Raw genomic sequence first — 13,744 nt, forward strand, 5'->3', positions numbered from 1 at the left:
GTAGGATGAACTATAGCATAGGATTAGATAGGAAGGCCACGCCCACTTTATAGATTAGGACAGCTAGTGCGATTAGTAGTTTAAGTAGTGTTAGTAATTAGGATGCGCGCGTAAAGTGCGTGGGCATAGAAGCCACATTAAAATAAAGGTGGGGGTATTCATCATAAGGACATAGGGCATAAGGAAACTAGGATTAGAAAATTAGTATTAGGCATCGCTAGAGTAAGATAGCGGCGTAGAACGGCTACGCCAAAATGAATGAATAAAGTTAGTTCCGTTCTTCCCTAAGAACAGTGTAGCGTTTACCTACTCCGCTTGCATACGGGGTTGCGATTCCGTCACTGCAGACCTTTTATTGGGATAATTGCCCGGTTAAGGATAGCTAGTTACGTTTGTCTTTTGTTGGCAAGAACGATGGTTCTTGTCACTAAGTTCCTGTTTTGGGTTTAATGCATATACTGTTCCTGCTTTGGGTTACATACTGTTCCTGCTTATGTTGTGCGTTTCGGTTGTTTTTGATAAGTGTGTCACATCTGTTATTTGTTTGAATGGACGGCCTGAACTCTTCCGGTTGCGGTGCTATGGTGTGATCTGATTTACTGAATGTGTTATAATGAATGTGTTACAATGATGTGGGTTGGCTTTCCAAAGTGTGTTACAATGTGTCTATAGCTGATAGTGTGTATTATAATAAGTTTTGTATAGCAGATATGCTACACCAGCATTTGAAATGAAAAATAACTTGTTTATCGTGATTTTAAAATTCTAATAAATTAAACAAGCATAAATCTTTAATAAACACCACACTTCCATTGTTTTATTCTTCTGGTTTTCTTAATAACCAAACCTGCCAAACTATTGGCTATTGCCGAAAATGCTGAACTCTGCACAATTTAGTTGATATTAAAAATAAAACGAAAAATATCTCAAAATGTCACCTTGTGTTAATCAAAGTAGCTCATTTGACTCAGTCAACCAACTTGTTTTATGTTTGAAAACACACAAAAATTTACATTTACATTTCGTACGGCGTTATTTGGTGAAAATTCGATGGTTTTTTTTTTTTGTATAAAATAAACTATACGACCACTGCACAGTGGGCAACGGCCATAAAAACGCCGGGATGAAAATCAATTCCTCGTGCTATTGCAGTTTTTCTTCATTTAATACAATTGTTCTTACTATACAGGGTAGTCCTACACTAAAATCGTCAAGACAGCGAATAAAACTTAATAATTATCGCTCACAACATTGCATTATTGCGTATCAGTTAACAGCATCAACAGTAAGAGTTAGGAATTAAAACGAAGGTGCAATAAGTTTCTGACTGAACATGAATTTTTAAAGTATTACGCACTAAAATAGTTCTGTTTTTTATGGTTTGTTTGGAAAAGAGCTGATTCCTATCTTACGACCTTTTTTAAACTGTTTTTGGTAAAAGTAAGGCTCAGCCCTCTACGTTACGCTAGCGTTACGCGTAACGCCCGTTTATCACAAACCCAAGCAGTATTTTTGAACGCCTGTTTTAACCGCCGTGGATGAGCAAATTAGGCTGCGCTCTGGCACCAATCGAACACGACAATCGACTCGAACAAACCCATATAATCATATGGAGGTGCACTGTCAGACACAAACAAACAAACAAGACAAACATGTCAAATCCCATACATTTTTCATGTTCGATGTCGTGTTCGATTGGTGCTAGAGCGCCGGGTAATAGATTATCATGTTATTAATAGATTATTGCTTATTTTTACATGATAATTAGAGAAGCAACAATTTTTGAACAAACATAAAAAAGAATAGTAATCGCTAATAAAGATAAAACTCATTGATAATTCATGAGTATAAATTAATTATAATATCACTATTAGGCTGTTTTTCCTGTATATTATTTTACCCTGTTTTTCCTCTCTTCAGCTTTGTTTTTTGCCTGTTTGTTTCAAATGCCCGTTTATGACATATAGTTGGATACTGGTGGTTAATGGCTCATACAACAACACGTCAAAAACGCTCGCGCTATTTTCAAGAAAAAGTTTAATAAATTTCGGGGTTGCAGATGGTCGCAGCTAATTTTAACGACAATGCGTAGGAAAATTGTTGATCTTTCCAATGATATACGACTCACGAGTGAAATCGAGTCGAATCATAAAAAAATCACTATCCAACATGAAAATATTTAAAAATCTAGCAGGGATGTTTGGTTTTCAATCATTTATGAACTTCAAAAACAAGTTTTTGTAAAATATTCAGACATAACATCAAAGTATGACAAAAAACCTTACCAACGACACATTGATTATCAAAATCTTAGCATCATATACTAAAAAAATGATGGTTTATGTTCGGTCGAAAAATAGCTCCAATTTGGGATAAAAAACACAAATTTTACACTTTGATGCCCTATATCTCAGTAAGTTTAAGATAAAAACGTGAAATATTTTGGTTTCAACTAAGTTTAAGTATCTATTTTAAGAAAATGATCATGGTGTTAACCTGCGATGAAGTTGGTTTTTCGATTTTTATACAGGCGTTTGCCTAATGTGCACTGGTAAAAGTATGGCTCAGCCCTCTACGTTACGCTAGCGTTACGCGTAACGCCTGTTTATCGCAAACCCAAGCAGCATTTTTGAACGCCTGTTTTAACTGCCGTGGATGAGCAAATGGATAGCTTATCTTGTCTTAATATTGACTATTTTTATATGATCATTAAAAAAGCAACAATTTTTGAACAAATCTAAAGTAAAGCAATCGCTATTAAGGATAAAATTCATTGATAATTAATGAGTACAAATAAATTATAATATTATTATGAAGCTATCATTTTAACAGCAATCAGAGTTGTAAAAACTTGAAGAATTACAATTAGAACAATGTTATACATTAAAAAGAATTAATAATAAAAATGATTATTTATTTATTCACCCTGCTATTGATAAAGCAGGATAATGTAATACATACAAGTGTTTATTAACCTCACTATCCTCACTTTTAAAATGAGCCCTCGCACCTGAAATAATATTTATTCAAAATGGGCATAAATTGGAAGTATAGATTGAAAAGGTAATAATTATATTTCATATATTAATAAATATATTTATAAATATTTTAAATATTTTATAATTTCTACTCATAAGAAATGTTACTCTAATTGAAGCTTTTAGGGTGTTTATGGACGTCCTCTTTTATATTTTTTTCTTAAACCATAGTGCAACAGCGAAAAATATTAAACTTGTTATTTACTTATAATCTAAAAAAAATAAACTCGTAAATTTTATTTATTAAAGCAATGAACTTTTTTTTCATCGCAATTTTAAATACTTTTTATTCAAATAATATGCACTGGTCGGTCACGTGGATGACAAAACAGATTTAAAAATGTTGCTTGGGAATATTTTAAGGGATGTAACGCTTCTCCAATGTAACCGTTCAAATAGACATACAGCGACAACTTCGCGCGCGACAAAAAGTAGCTCAATTTTGCAAACAGAGCTACTCGTCGCGCGCGACAATTTTGCTTCATCCGAAATAATCGAATTATTTAGTTTTTTTACAAGTCAGATTAATGCCAAAGACAAAAAATTAGATTTGAACACATTTTAACCTATTTTTGTGTGTTTTCAAATATAACACAAGTTGGTTGACTGAGTCAAATGAGCTACTTTGATCTACACAGAGTGCCATTTAGAGATATTTTTCGTCGCGCGCGGCGTTGTCGCTGTATGTCTAATTGAACGGTAATGTAGAGGGCTGAGCCCAAGGACCGTAAAGATATCAGGTCAAGTTATAAGCCCGTTTTGACAGCTAGGTGGAAGAAGAATCGACGAAGAAAACTGACAGTTAGTTTTCCGCGTTTGGCGAACGCTTCAAGTTCTCGAAGGAAAATTTCCATTTTAAATCACGGGCAGTGTCCTAACAAACTAAAATATTCACCCAAATTGATCTCCACCAAATATTGACCATGCAAAACGTAAACAATCCATCAATACATATACAAGCGGAAAACCATCTGTCAAAATCGGAGCCCAGGGGGGGGATCGCCAAAACCGCTATAACTACACCTCATTATACAATCCACCTTGGCTGAGCCCTACCTTTACCCTTTTTTTGACAGATAAATATTTCAAATCGAGTCGTATGACAGATACAGATACAGTGAACCCTTTCTTATTTGAGAGGCGATGGGACTGTCGAATAAGAGGGGTTTCAAATTACAGAGGTGGAAAGTGAATGAAAGGTTCATCCAAACAAGAAAGAGACAGAACATTTAGTATGCAGCCTTAACTGTTGCTATAGGAAACTGCGAACAGGATTGCCAATTTGAGCATACATCATTCAATAACCATGGCAACACCATACACAAATGAGAGGGACACTTTTTTCAGAGGTTTTCCAAATTAGAGGAACAAAAATGTACTGGAAATCAAGGGACTGTGCAAAATGTTCAAATAAGAGGTTTTTCAAATTGGAGAGGTGTCAAATAAGAGAGGGTTCACTGTATGTGCAATCTGAGATTGCGCATCGTCTATTGCTACGGTAATACGGACGTCACACGAAGCGTAAACTTTGGCGTAAACTGAATTCCAGCCATACAACCCTATAATCTTTTGACAGGAAGTTTACGCTCTCCCATACAAATCAAGCTTAAACTTTTTGAGTTTACGCCTCGTGTGACGTCCGTATAAACTTTTTGAGTTTACGCCTCGTGTGACGTCCGTATAAAACGGAAAGGACCCCTGTATCAGGCATTTCTGGCATACAAAAAGTCAATGCAGATGTCATAGAGATCTCCCGTTGTGACTGAACTGGAATGTGTATGTTTCAATGAGGAAGAGACAGATGAAGAAGAAGCAACAAAATACAAGGAGGCTGCAGAGCTTGCATTAAACAGCGAGTGTCAAAAACAAGTCTTAAATTCCACACAAGCTTAGTCAGACTGTGGTTATCTGCTGGCTCAGAAAATCATTCACATCCGTGCGTCATGTTATTTGAAAATGCCGTGCTAATTTATTGATCCGATGGTAAACATCATAATATTGTACGTGTTGAAAAAAGGTTAACAAACTGCAAACCAGATCAGAGGTTGTGTTTTGAAGAGCGGAAAAAGAGAGCGTGATCTCTGGGTTAGTGTCAGAAGTGGGCGTATGTGTATACAGTTAGCAATGGCTTATATGAAGTGTGCCAGTGTGTGTGAAATTGTTTCCTAGTAGGAGAATTTTCTCGACTGGGAAAGGATACGAAAGAACTCTATACAGTGGTCGTGCTGAAGAAAGTTAAATTATTTCTTTTACCTTCCTATTTCATGCATACATGTGCATTGGATATTTACTGTAATGTATGATGTTGTGCTGATTATAGTTACGCAAACCAAATAATAAGGTTTGTGTAGTACGAATAATGTTGCATCGTTTACGTTATGCATTTGTGCGTAGTGAATAGTGGATCTGTGACGTAAATATATATTTCAATTAGTTTGTTCTCAACGTAACAGCAAGGCAGCAAGTTGTGGAGTTGATGTTTTTTTTTAAATAATTTTATCTATAAGGATTGCAAATATAACCTGTACGATGTGATACATGATGTATAAATGTTTGCAAATCAGGATACACTTAATATAGTAATAATTAAATTATTAGAAGAAACTGAGCGTAAAATTAAGTTTTATTCATAAACAAAATTTGATTCCATTGGTTATGCATTCATCATTGTTGCAGCTAAATAACAATTTTAAATATTTGTCTATTGCTCCTCCATGCTGCAACGATTCTGCTGTTAAATTGTGTAAGAATGAAAAATAATGGACATTGATTCGGTTATGTGAGCAAGACAATGATGCTAACTTATTGTAGAATTAAATTATCTACGATTTGGTGTATTAAATCAGTATGTTTATGAAAGCAAAAAAAAAAACAAAAATATCAACGTTACCTTTATTTGAAACTTATCGAAAACCTACCTAGTTTTACTACCTCGCAGAAAATGAGGTGGGTGGTTATGAATCTACTTTTTAGTAAGGACCAACAAACTAAACTGAAAGGAACAACACTGAAACATTTCATATCATTTTCGTTTAATCAAGTAATGTGATCTATGCTTGTTTAGATGATGTAATGTTTTTTTAAATAATACTGTCTTTCTTTTACTACTCAATCATAAAAAGAAAACAACATAAGCATTGCTCTTTCATTCAGGCATATTAATGTTTGTGGTATCATTATGTCTTTAATGTACCATGTTGCAATAATGTGCATGGTTGTAATAAACACGTAAGCGTACATTTAAAAATTCTCTAATACATGTAGTTAAACGCAAGCAGCAATGTTAGACGAAGAAGTTAGTTGAAAAAAGTATCGATTAAATCTACATGATAAAGCTACAGAGTACAGAAGATGCGAGAGAAAAAATCGATAAAACTAGCTTGCTGCGTATACAAACCAGCGGAAGAAAGACGGAGTGAGAGAGAATGTGAGAGAAATTGGAGAGAAAATATTGATACACTCGTACAAACGCCGGGATTCGGAAGTATTCTTACAGCTGAATTGGGTGGGGGGTGGAATGCAGCAAGCATAGACTTTATGCCATAGGAAGAAAAGGTGTGCCGTCGTATTGGAATCAAGTTGTGATAAAAAACGATGTGCTATGTGCGATGATTTTTTAAGTACAGCTACGATGCTAAGAAGTAGTACAGTATACGCTAAGAATGGATTGGACGATAAAATATGAACTAAACGATGAAAGTATATATATATATATATATATATATATATATATATATATATATATATATATGTATATGTATATATATATGTATATAGCATTACAGGGTTTTCAAAGCCAGTTTTGGATGTGAACGTTGTTATTCGCCGCGTGCAAGATGTTAATCCATATATATATATATATATATATATATATATATATATATATATATATATATATATATATATATATATATATATATATATATATATATATATATATATATATATATATATATATATATATATATATATATATATATATATATATATATATATATATATATATATATATGTATATATATATACAGGCGTCCCCCGAGTTACGACCCCCTCGATTTACGACCCCCTCGAGTTACGACGATTCGCAGATACGACGATTTTGATTTTGACAGTTAAAAGTTGTCATTGACAAGAAATTGATGTTTTTTTTTTGAATATCTGGGCTGATAACCGTTATACAAACATTTCCAAAGATTCCACAATTACCCTATCTTGAATATCTATACTGTGTACGGTTTTTAAAATATTTTTTATACATTGGTTCCACATCCTTTTTTCTTCCTTTCATTGTGTTCTTAGCTTTTGTAGGGCATAAACTGCAAGTAGTATATTGCGGGAGGCTATACAAACTCGAATCACGGTTGTCCTTGTAGGGCTTACCGGGTTTACATTTTTATTATTAACAGTGCTTTGCATCTAACCAACAAGCAGTGCAAACATGTCTTCAATTTCGTGTTACACGATGGGATATATGCAGATTACATTATTGATAGGTGAGTATTTTACATCCATTATAATTGCTTATTCGACATTTCAGATTTTGGTTGTTTTAAGTTACCGTGAATGAACCGAATCGTTTCGTTGTTTTGCTAATAGCGATACTAGACAGTGGTGGATTGGCAGGGCCCTAGATGTTGATAAGAAAAAAAAAACTGTGTTGGGGGGGGGGGAGGGGGGTTTGTTGTGGCTCTAACCGCTAATTTAGGGCCATAATCTGCCAATAGTTACATACTGGTCTAACGATCCATTGAGTGTGCTCTCGTTACATTCGCCACTGCCTAGTGTTTGTGAATCGATAAGGTAGAGCGGATCAAAATGGGCATGTTTAGCAATTTAATGAATATTAACAATATTATGTTTACATTATTACATGCCTCCCACATTCCTACCTATGCCATAAATCTACCACAAAGTCACAAAACAACATATTTAAAAAGGAATGAAAGAAAAATTTATGTTTTAAGTGATGATATTTTGACACGTACGGAAAAGGGGTATATGAAAAGACAACGCGTGTGAAACGGCTAAACACTGGGGAAAAAAGGTCATAACAACAGCGCTTAGTCAATGGTCAAAGCTTTGGCGCATGTTTAGTGAAATGTTTTCTCTTTCTATCTTTAGTTTTTCTATTCAGAAAAACCCTTCGAGTATTTCCGAACATGTATTATTAGAATTAAATATAATTACACTTTTTACTCGTTTCCATCGACGGAATCATATCTTTTGAAGCTGTGCCTGTTAGCATTACAGGGTTTTCAAAGCCAGTTTTGGATGTGAACGTTGTTATTCGCCGCGTGCAAGATGTTTATCCACATGAATCTGATATTTCATTTCCCTCATCCATCATGATTTTTAATTTATTCAGCATGATTTTCAACACTTTAACGGCCAACGGGTGAAGAGATCCGACTTCAAATCGCTGTGAAAAAAGTGTTGTGTCCGCACAAATCAAATGATTTCACAAATATATGGCACAAACAGAATAGGTGTTTAAATTACACATATTTCAACTCTTTGGTATATTGCACATAATACAGGGTTTTCCAAGTCACTTTCGAATGTGCACATAATTATTTACCGCCTCCAGGATGTTTTTCAAAAGATGTCCAGTGGTGTATTTGCTTCTTAATGAAATTTCAGTTTTGCATATGATTTTTAACACATCACAAATAACTATCAAACTCATTCCAGCTTGCCGATATGCCTAATTATCTCACCAGGGCTCCACTTATTCTCATTGTTTGCGTAAATCTTTGCTAAAACTTTGTCTCCTTTTGTAAAAACTCTAGTGACGTTCAACTGCTGATTATCTGGCGTGTTTGCTGGTTTTAAAAGATCAAGATCAATGCGAATGGGTCGGATAAACATGATTTCAGCAGGTGTTTTGTTTTGGTCCAGCACGGGTTTGGTGTTGTTTGGTATGTCAACATAAATATATCCAAAGCCTCCTCGAGCTTCATATCAGCTACTATTAATTTCTTTAAAGCTCTTTTGAACGTATCAACAAAACGTTCCGCCTGTCCTTTTCTTTCCGGGTGATATGGGGCAGTGGTTATTTGTGCTATGCCGCAACGTGTGCAAAAATGCTTAAAATGGCAAACGCAGGTGTAGACATGGTTTTTACTATTACCGGCCATTTAGAAAATGCATCTACTATCACATCACTATCACAAGAAAATATACTCAATTAATTGGCCCGGAATAATCAATGTATACTCTCTTCCACGGACCTAGTGGCTTAGACCAAGCTGAAGATTCCTTGGGCGGTGATTTGGATGCAGACTGACATGACACACATGTAGCAACGGTCTCAACAATGTTATCATTTATTTGTGGCCAGTAAACATAGCTACGCGCTATCGCCTTCATGCTTACTATTCCAGGGTGCTCTTTATGCAATTGTTTTAAACATCTCTTTTGCAAACTCTTCGGTAACACTACCCTTTCTCCAAAAAGAATGCAGTCCTTTACAAATTGTGCGAAAATTGTGTTAATGAATTGGACCGAGTAGCTTACACCATCTGACGTGTGAGCAAGTGGTAGACAGCGGTGTCTATTCAAAACGACTATTGTTATAAACAAGTGGACAGTTGTTTATTGGACTGGAAACCCAGTAAATTCTATAGGATAAAGAAGGTTATTTTCATTTATAGCTATGATCTTCTGCTGAGTGTCTATAGTGGTGCGATTTTCTAAGTCCGGGATCGGAATAATATTGAGCATCTTGAAATGTTTTTTCAATACGATTGTGTTTTGGATTACCAATATTATTTCTCCGTTTTCGAGTCTTTGCCTGTTATCTGTCTAGGACGGTGCCGGATCTTTTGATATTCTTTCCTATTCCTATCGGTCATATCTAGGGGGTTTGTTTCTATTGCATTGTACTTATTTATTATTTATTGAATTATTGTGCTTGTTTTCGAGCAGCTATCTAAGTGGGTATAATATAAAGGTGGGCTTATCCCAAGGTGTATGAATTTAGAAGGCTGATTTTTATCGCTTCTGCTTCTAAATGAAGATTGTAGGAGTGTTTTGAGTAATCGTCAAGCCTCCAGAAAGCTTGTTTGAGAATAAGTTTTCACCCGTTCTGCCAAAAAGTGATGCTCAAAATTTGTTATGAAAAAATGCTATGAGACCACCTGGACTACATACACTTTGATTCCAGATTCCACCACCTGATCTCTTTAATGCACTTTGGAATAAATGTAAACAACACCGTGTTTTCGAGCAGGTACTCGAATCTCATTCTAGCTTTTAGGGTAAAATGTTCTAGACTGAAAATCGCAGGCTAGTTTTTTGTGTGGTTTTGTATGGATAGTTTACATGATTTCAGCCTCCAACTGTCAAACTCCATACAAAAAACTAACTAGAATCGTGACTAGTACAAAAACACATACAAAAAACTAACTAGCCCCCACTGCTAGTTTTACAGTTGGTTTTGTCAGTTCATAGTCCCCGACTCGTACACGAGCAGAGCGAGTTTGTCCGTCTTTGCCGTAGTTTAGTTCACAGATTACTCCCTTTTTCCATTCACTTTTCTTATGCTCGTCGGGAAAATTTACTACGCTTCCCACTTCTAATGGTTTAGCAGGGTGTGTTCACTTTTCGCGTCTCGCGAGTTTGGGAGGATATTCGTTAACCCACCTCTTCAAGTATTCCTGTGTTATTGCTTGAGCCTTCTCCCAATCGGCTCGGGATGTCTTGCTAGTGCCTGAGATATTAGGTTCGGCTTCCCCGGAGCATCATATCAAAAAATGGGCAGGTGTTAAGGGTTCGTTGTCTTCTATGCTCAGGGGTATATACGTCAGAGGTCTTTTATTTGTTATAAATTATAGTTCAGTAAGGATTGTCCTAAGTACGTCTTCCTTATAGCTTTCTGCTATAGGTAGTAGGATTTTAATTTCGCCAACCATTCTTTCCCAGGACCCGCCAAAGTGCGGTGAGCCGGGGGGATTGAAAGCCCAGTCGATGCCATCCGAGGCGCGTCTCTCTCGGAAGCGTCTCAGCTCGTTGTCGGCACCCACGAAATTGGTGCCGTTGTCGCTGTACATACAGGAGATTTTTGCTCTTCCATGTTGCATATTTTTCAAGCACATTACGAAGGCATCAGTGCTCATGTTTGTGGCGATTTCGATGTGAACAGCTCTAGTGTACAGGCATGTAAAAAGTACCCCCATCTTTTTCTGTGCGTCTTCCTACGGTGACTGTTAGGGGTTCGAACTAATCGACTTCCGTGTGTGTAAAGGGTTTTTTCCCTGCGGTGGTTTGGCATTCTGGTAGTGGTGCCATTAGTGGAGGAGCTGGCTTGGCCCGTTCGTTTTTGCAATGTTGGCAATTGCTTATCACTTGCTTAAAGGCGGTTCTTAGATCTATTACCCAGAATTTTTTGCCTTATGGCTGCTAATGCGGATTCTAATTTCATATGGTAATATTTTTCATGGTAGTGGATTAATTTGAGCCTTGTCACGTGGTGGTTCTTTGGGAGAATGATTGGGTATCTCGTATCGTACTGCTATTTACTGGTATTTTACGTGATCTAGCCTACCTCTTGAGCGCATAACACCGTTGTTCAGTGTTGGATAAAGGCCACGAATTGAGCTATTCTGAATGACCGGGTTTTTTTAATTTCAGGAATGACATTTCTGGTGGGTATGTTTCCCGTTGAGCTTTCTTTATTAGGTATTCTTCGCTTTTGTCTAAAATTGGCTTGGTTATTAGGATGGTAAATGGGGTTTTACAGGGTTTACCTAGCCAATCCGGCATCGTCAAAGCGTTATCGGTCGCCGTAAATACTGTTTCGGGCGTCGTAAACCCTCAATTGGGCACTGTCATTTCTATTCGAGCCTTGTGAAGTATGAATCGGGCAAAGTACAGAACGAATTGGGCCTACTTTATATTTTGTTGCTTTCTAACTGTAAAACAATACTTTTTTGCTAGTAGTTGAACTGATATGTAAGAAAATTCTCTATTTTTAAGTTTAATCACATAAAAAATCTCCCTATACAAAACGAAGTAAGAGGGGACGCTCACGTTACGCTCACGTTACGCTCATAGGTGACGCTTGCTCACTATAGAAACTCTGTTTACGAAAAAGTTACTCACTATAGAATGGTGTTGCTAATCAAATATGGGTGCTTGGATGATTTTTATTTCTTTGCGTAGTTTCCTTTCTTCGAGGCAACAAGCAATGGTAGAGTGATTGAATCATTGAGGTATTCAAATTGAAATAAATCATTGTATTCTTTTGCCGACGTATTGAAAGTGTATCAACAATCATCAAATTATTCCCAGTAATTCTAAATAATTCTGTGGTAGAGACTCTACCACGTTCCATCTATTTGATTATGCGTAGTAGAGTTGTGTGGCTCAAAGCGTTTAAATAATAATAGTTTTAAAGTCAAATGCTCGCTTGAAAGGATTGCAAAATCGTACGCTATGAACGTTGAATAATTACAATTTTTCATTGTAGATTAACCCAAAAATGCGTGGTAAAATGCAATACAGTAAATCCATCGGAGTTACATAACTAGGACTAAGTGAACAACTTTAAAACATGCATCTAACGGGTTCATATTTCCCATGTATCGGGCCTCCATACGTAGATGGGCGGATAAGGCTTTGTACGAGTTGTCTTAAACAGTTAAATAAAATCTAAAATTGAATCATTGAATTTAAATATTTATTCATCCATTGAAAGTATATCTTGCGGGAAAAATTATTTTATGGTTCAGCAGTGGCATTACAACTGAACTGAACTGAAAAACTTAAATGAACTGCAACTCCTATTGGGAAAAATAGTGGGACAATAATGTACACGGAATAAAAACATTTCTGGGTTCTTTTTTATATGAGCACTTGATGAAACAACAATTTTGAATGAAGTTTGTTTAATTGTTTTTATTAGTATTTAGCACTCCTGGACATCCATGGCAGCTTGGTGCACAAATACTATTGCAGAAGGTGGGATACGGGTCTATAATAAGCCGTGACAGTGAGCCCTGTGGATGGGAAACTCGGACCCATATGTCATATGAACCTTTCATAGTAGCTATTCCATAAGTTCATAACGTCTAAATTAAATTTTGGTGTGTCGTATGCGGTTGTAAAAATGGTCAATGACAGCGGAATAGTTCACAATCTGCTTTGCCACAACAACCGTTGTCGGTCAAGGCCTGCCTGTACCACAGCGGGTCTTGGTTTTTAATGACTTTTTGATAACCCATGGCAGGATAATAGTTAGTCATACGTATGGGGACACGGTTCATTTGGGACTTGAACCCATGATGGGCATGTTGTTAAGTCGTACGAGTACCACGAGTCCAGCCAATAGTCAACATACTGAGAAAGAAAGTGGACCATGATTGCTCATGTAATGGAAACAGTAAAATTTACCACATATTGTAGATACGACAAAATATGGAAGGGCGATGAACTGGGATAAGAATTGGATAGAAACCTGTCCTGAACCTGAATTGATAGAAATTGGATGAAACACGGTCTTAAAGAGTATTAGTAAAAAGACACCAAAAGAGAACAGGATTAGTTATCCACATGTTTGCATGACAACCTTTAAATGTGCCCTGCAGTCAGTATACACGTCTAAGGTTATGTTGCAAAACCCTGCAACTGGGCCAAATTAACTAGTCATACAAATTCCTTTTTTTTAATTTTTAAATTAAATCCGTACAATGCAATTTGGTTTTATA

General features: G+C 36.2%; 1 protein-coding gene across 6 annotated transcripts in view; it reads left to right on the plus strand.

Annotated features, from left to right (window-relative positions):
* The first annotated feature begins 4,819 nt into the window (after positions 1-4,819).
* LOC120948773 (transmembrane protein 132E) overlaps positions 4,820-13,744 on the plus strand; it is a 56,655-nt gene continuing 47,730 nt past the window's right edge. Inside the window, exons 1-2 of one of the 6 annotated variants that reach the window (XM_040365477.2) lie at positions 4,820-5,123; positions 7,338-7,531. In XM_040365477.2, coding sequence (XP_040221411.2) covers positions 7,477-7,531 — 55 coding nt within the window. In that variant the 5' untranslated portion in view covers positions 4,820-5,123; positions 7,338-7,476. Of the gene's footprint in view, positions 5,124-5,147; positions 5,452-7,337; positions 7,532-13,744 lie in introns of those variants that run through there. The other 5 variants (XM_049605214.1, XM_049605213.1, XM_049605217.1 and 2 more) reach the window with 5 other exon arrangements.

This window comes from Anopheles coluzzii, chromosome 2, assembly GCF_943734685.1.
Source record: "Anopheles coluzzii chromosome 2, AcolN3, whole genome shotgun sequence".
In the NCBI taxonomy this organism is placed as follows: Eukaryota; Metazoa; Arthropoda; class Insecta; order Diptera; family Culicidae; genus Anopheles; species Anopheles coluzzii.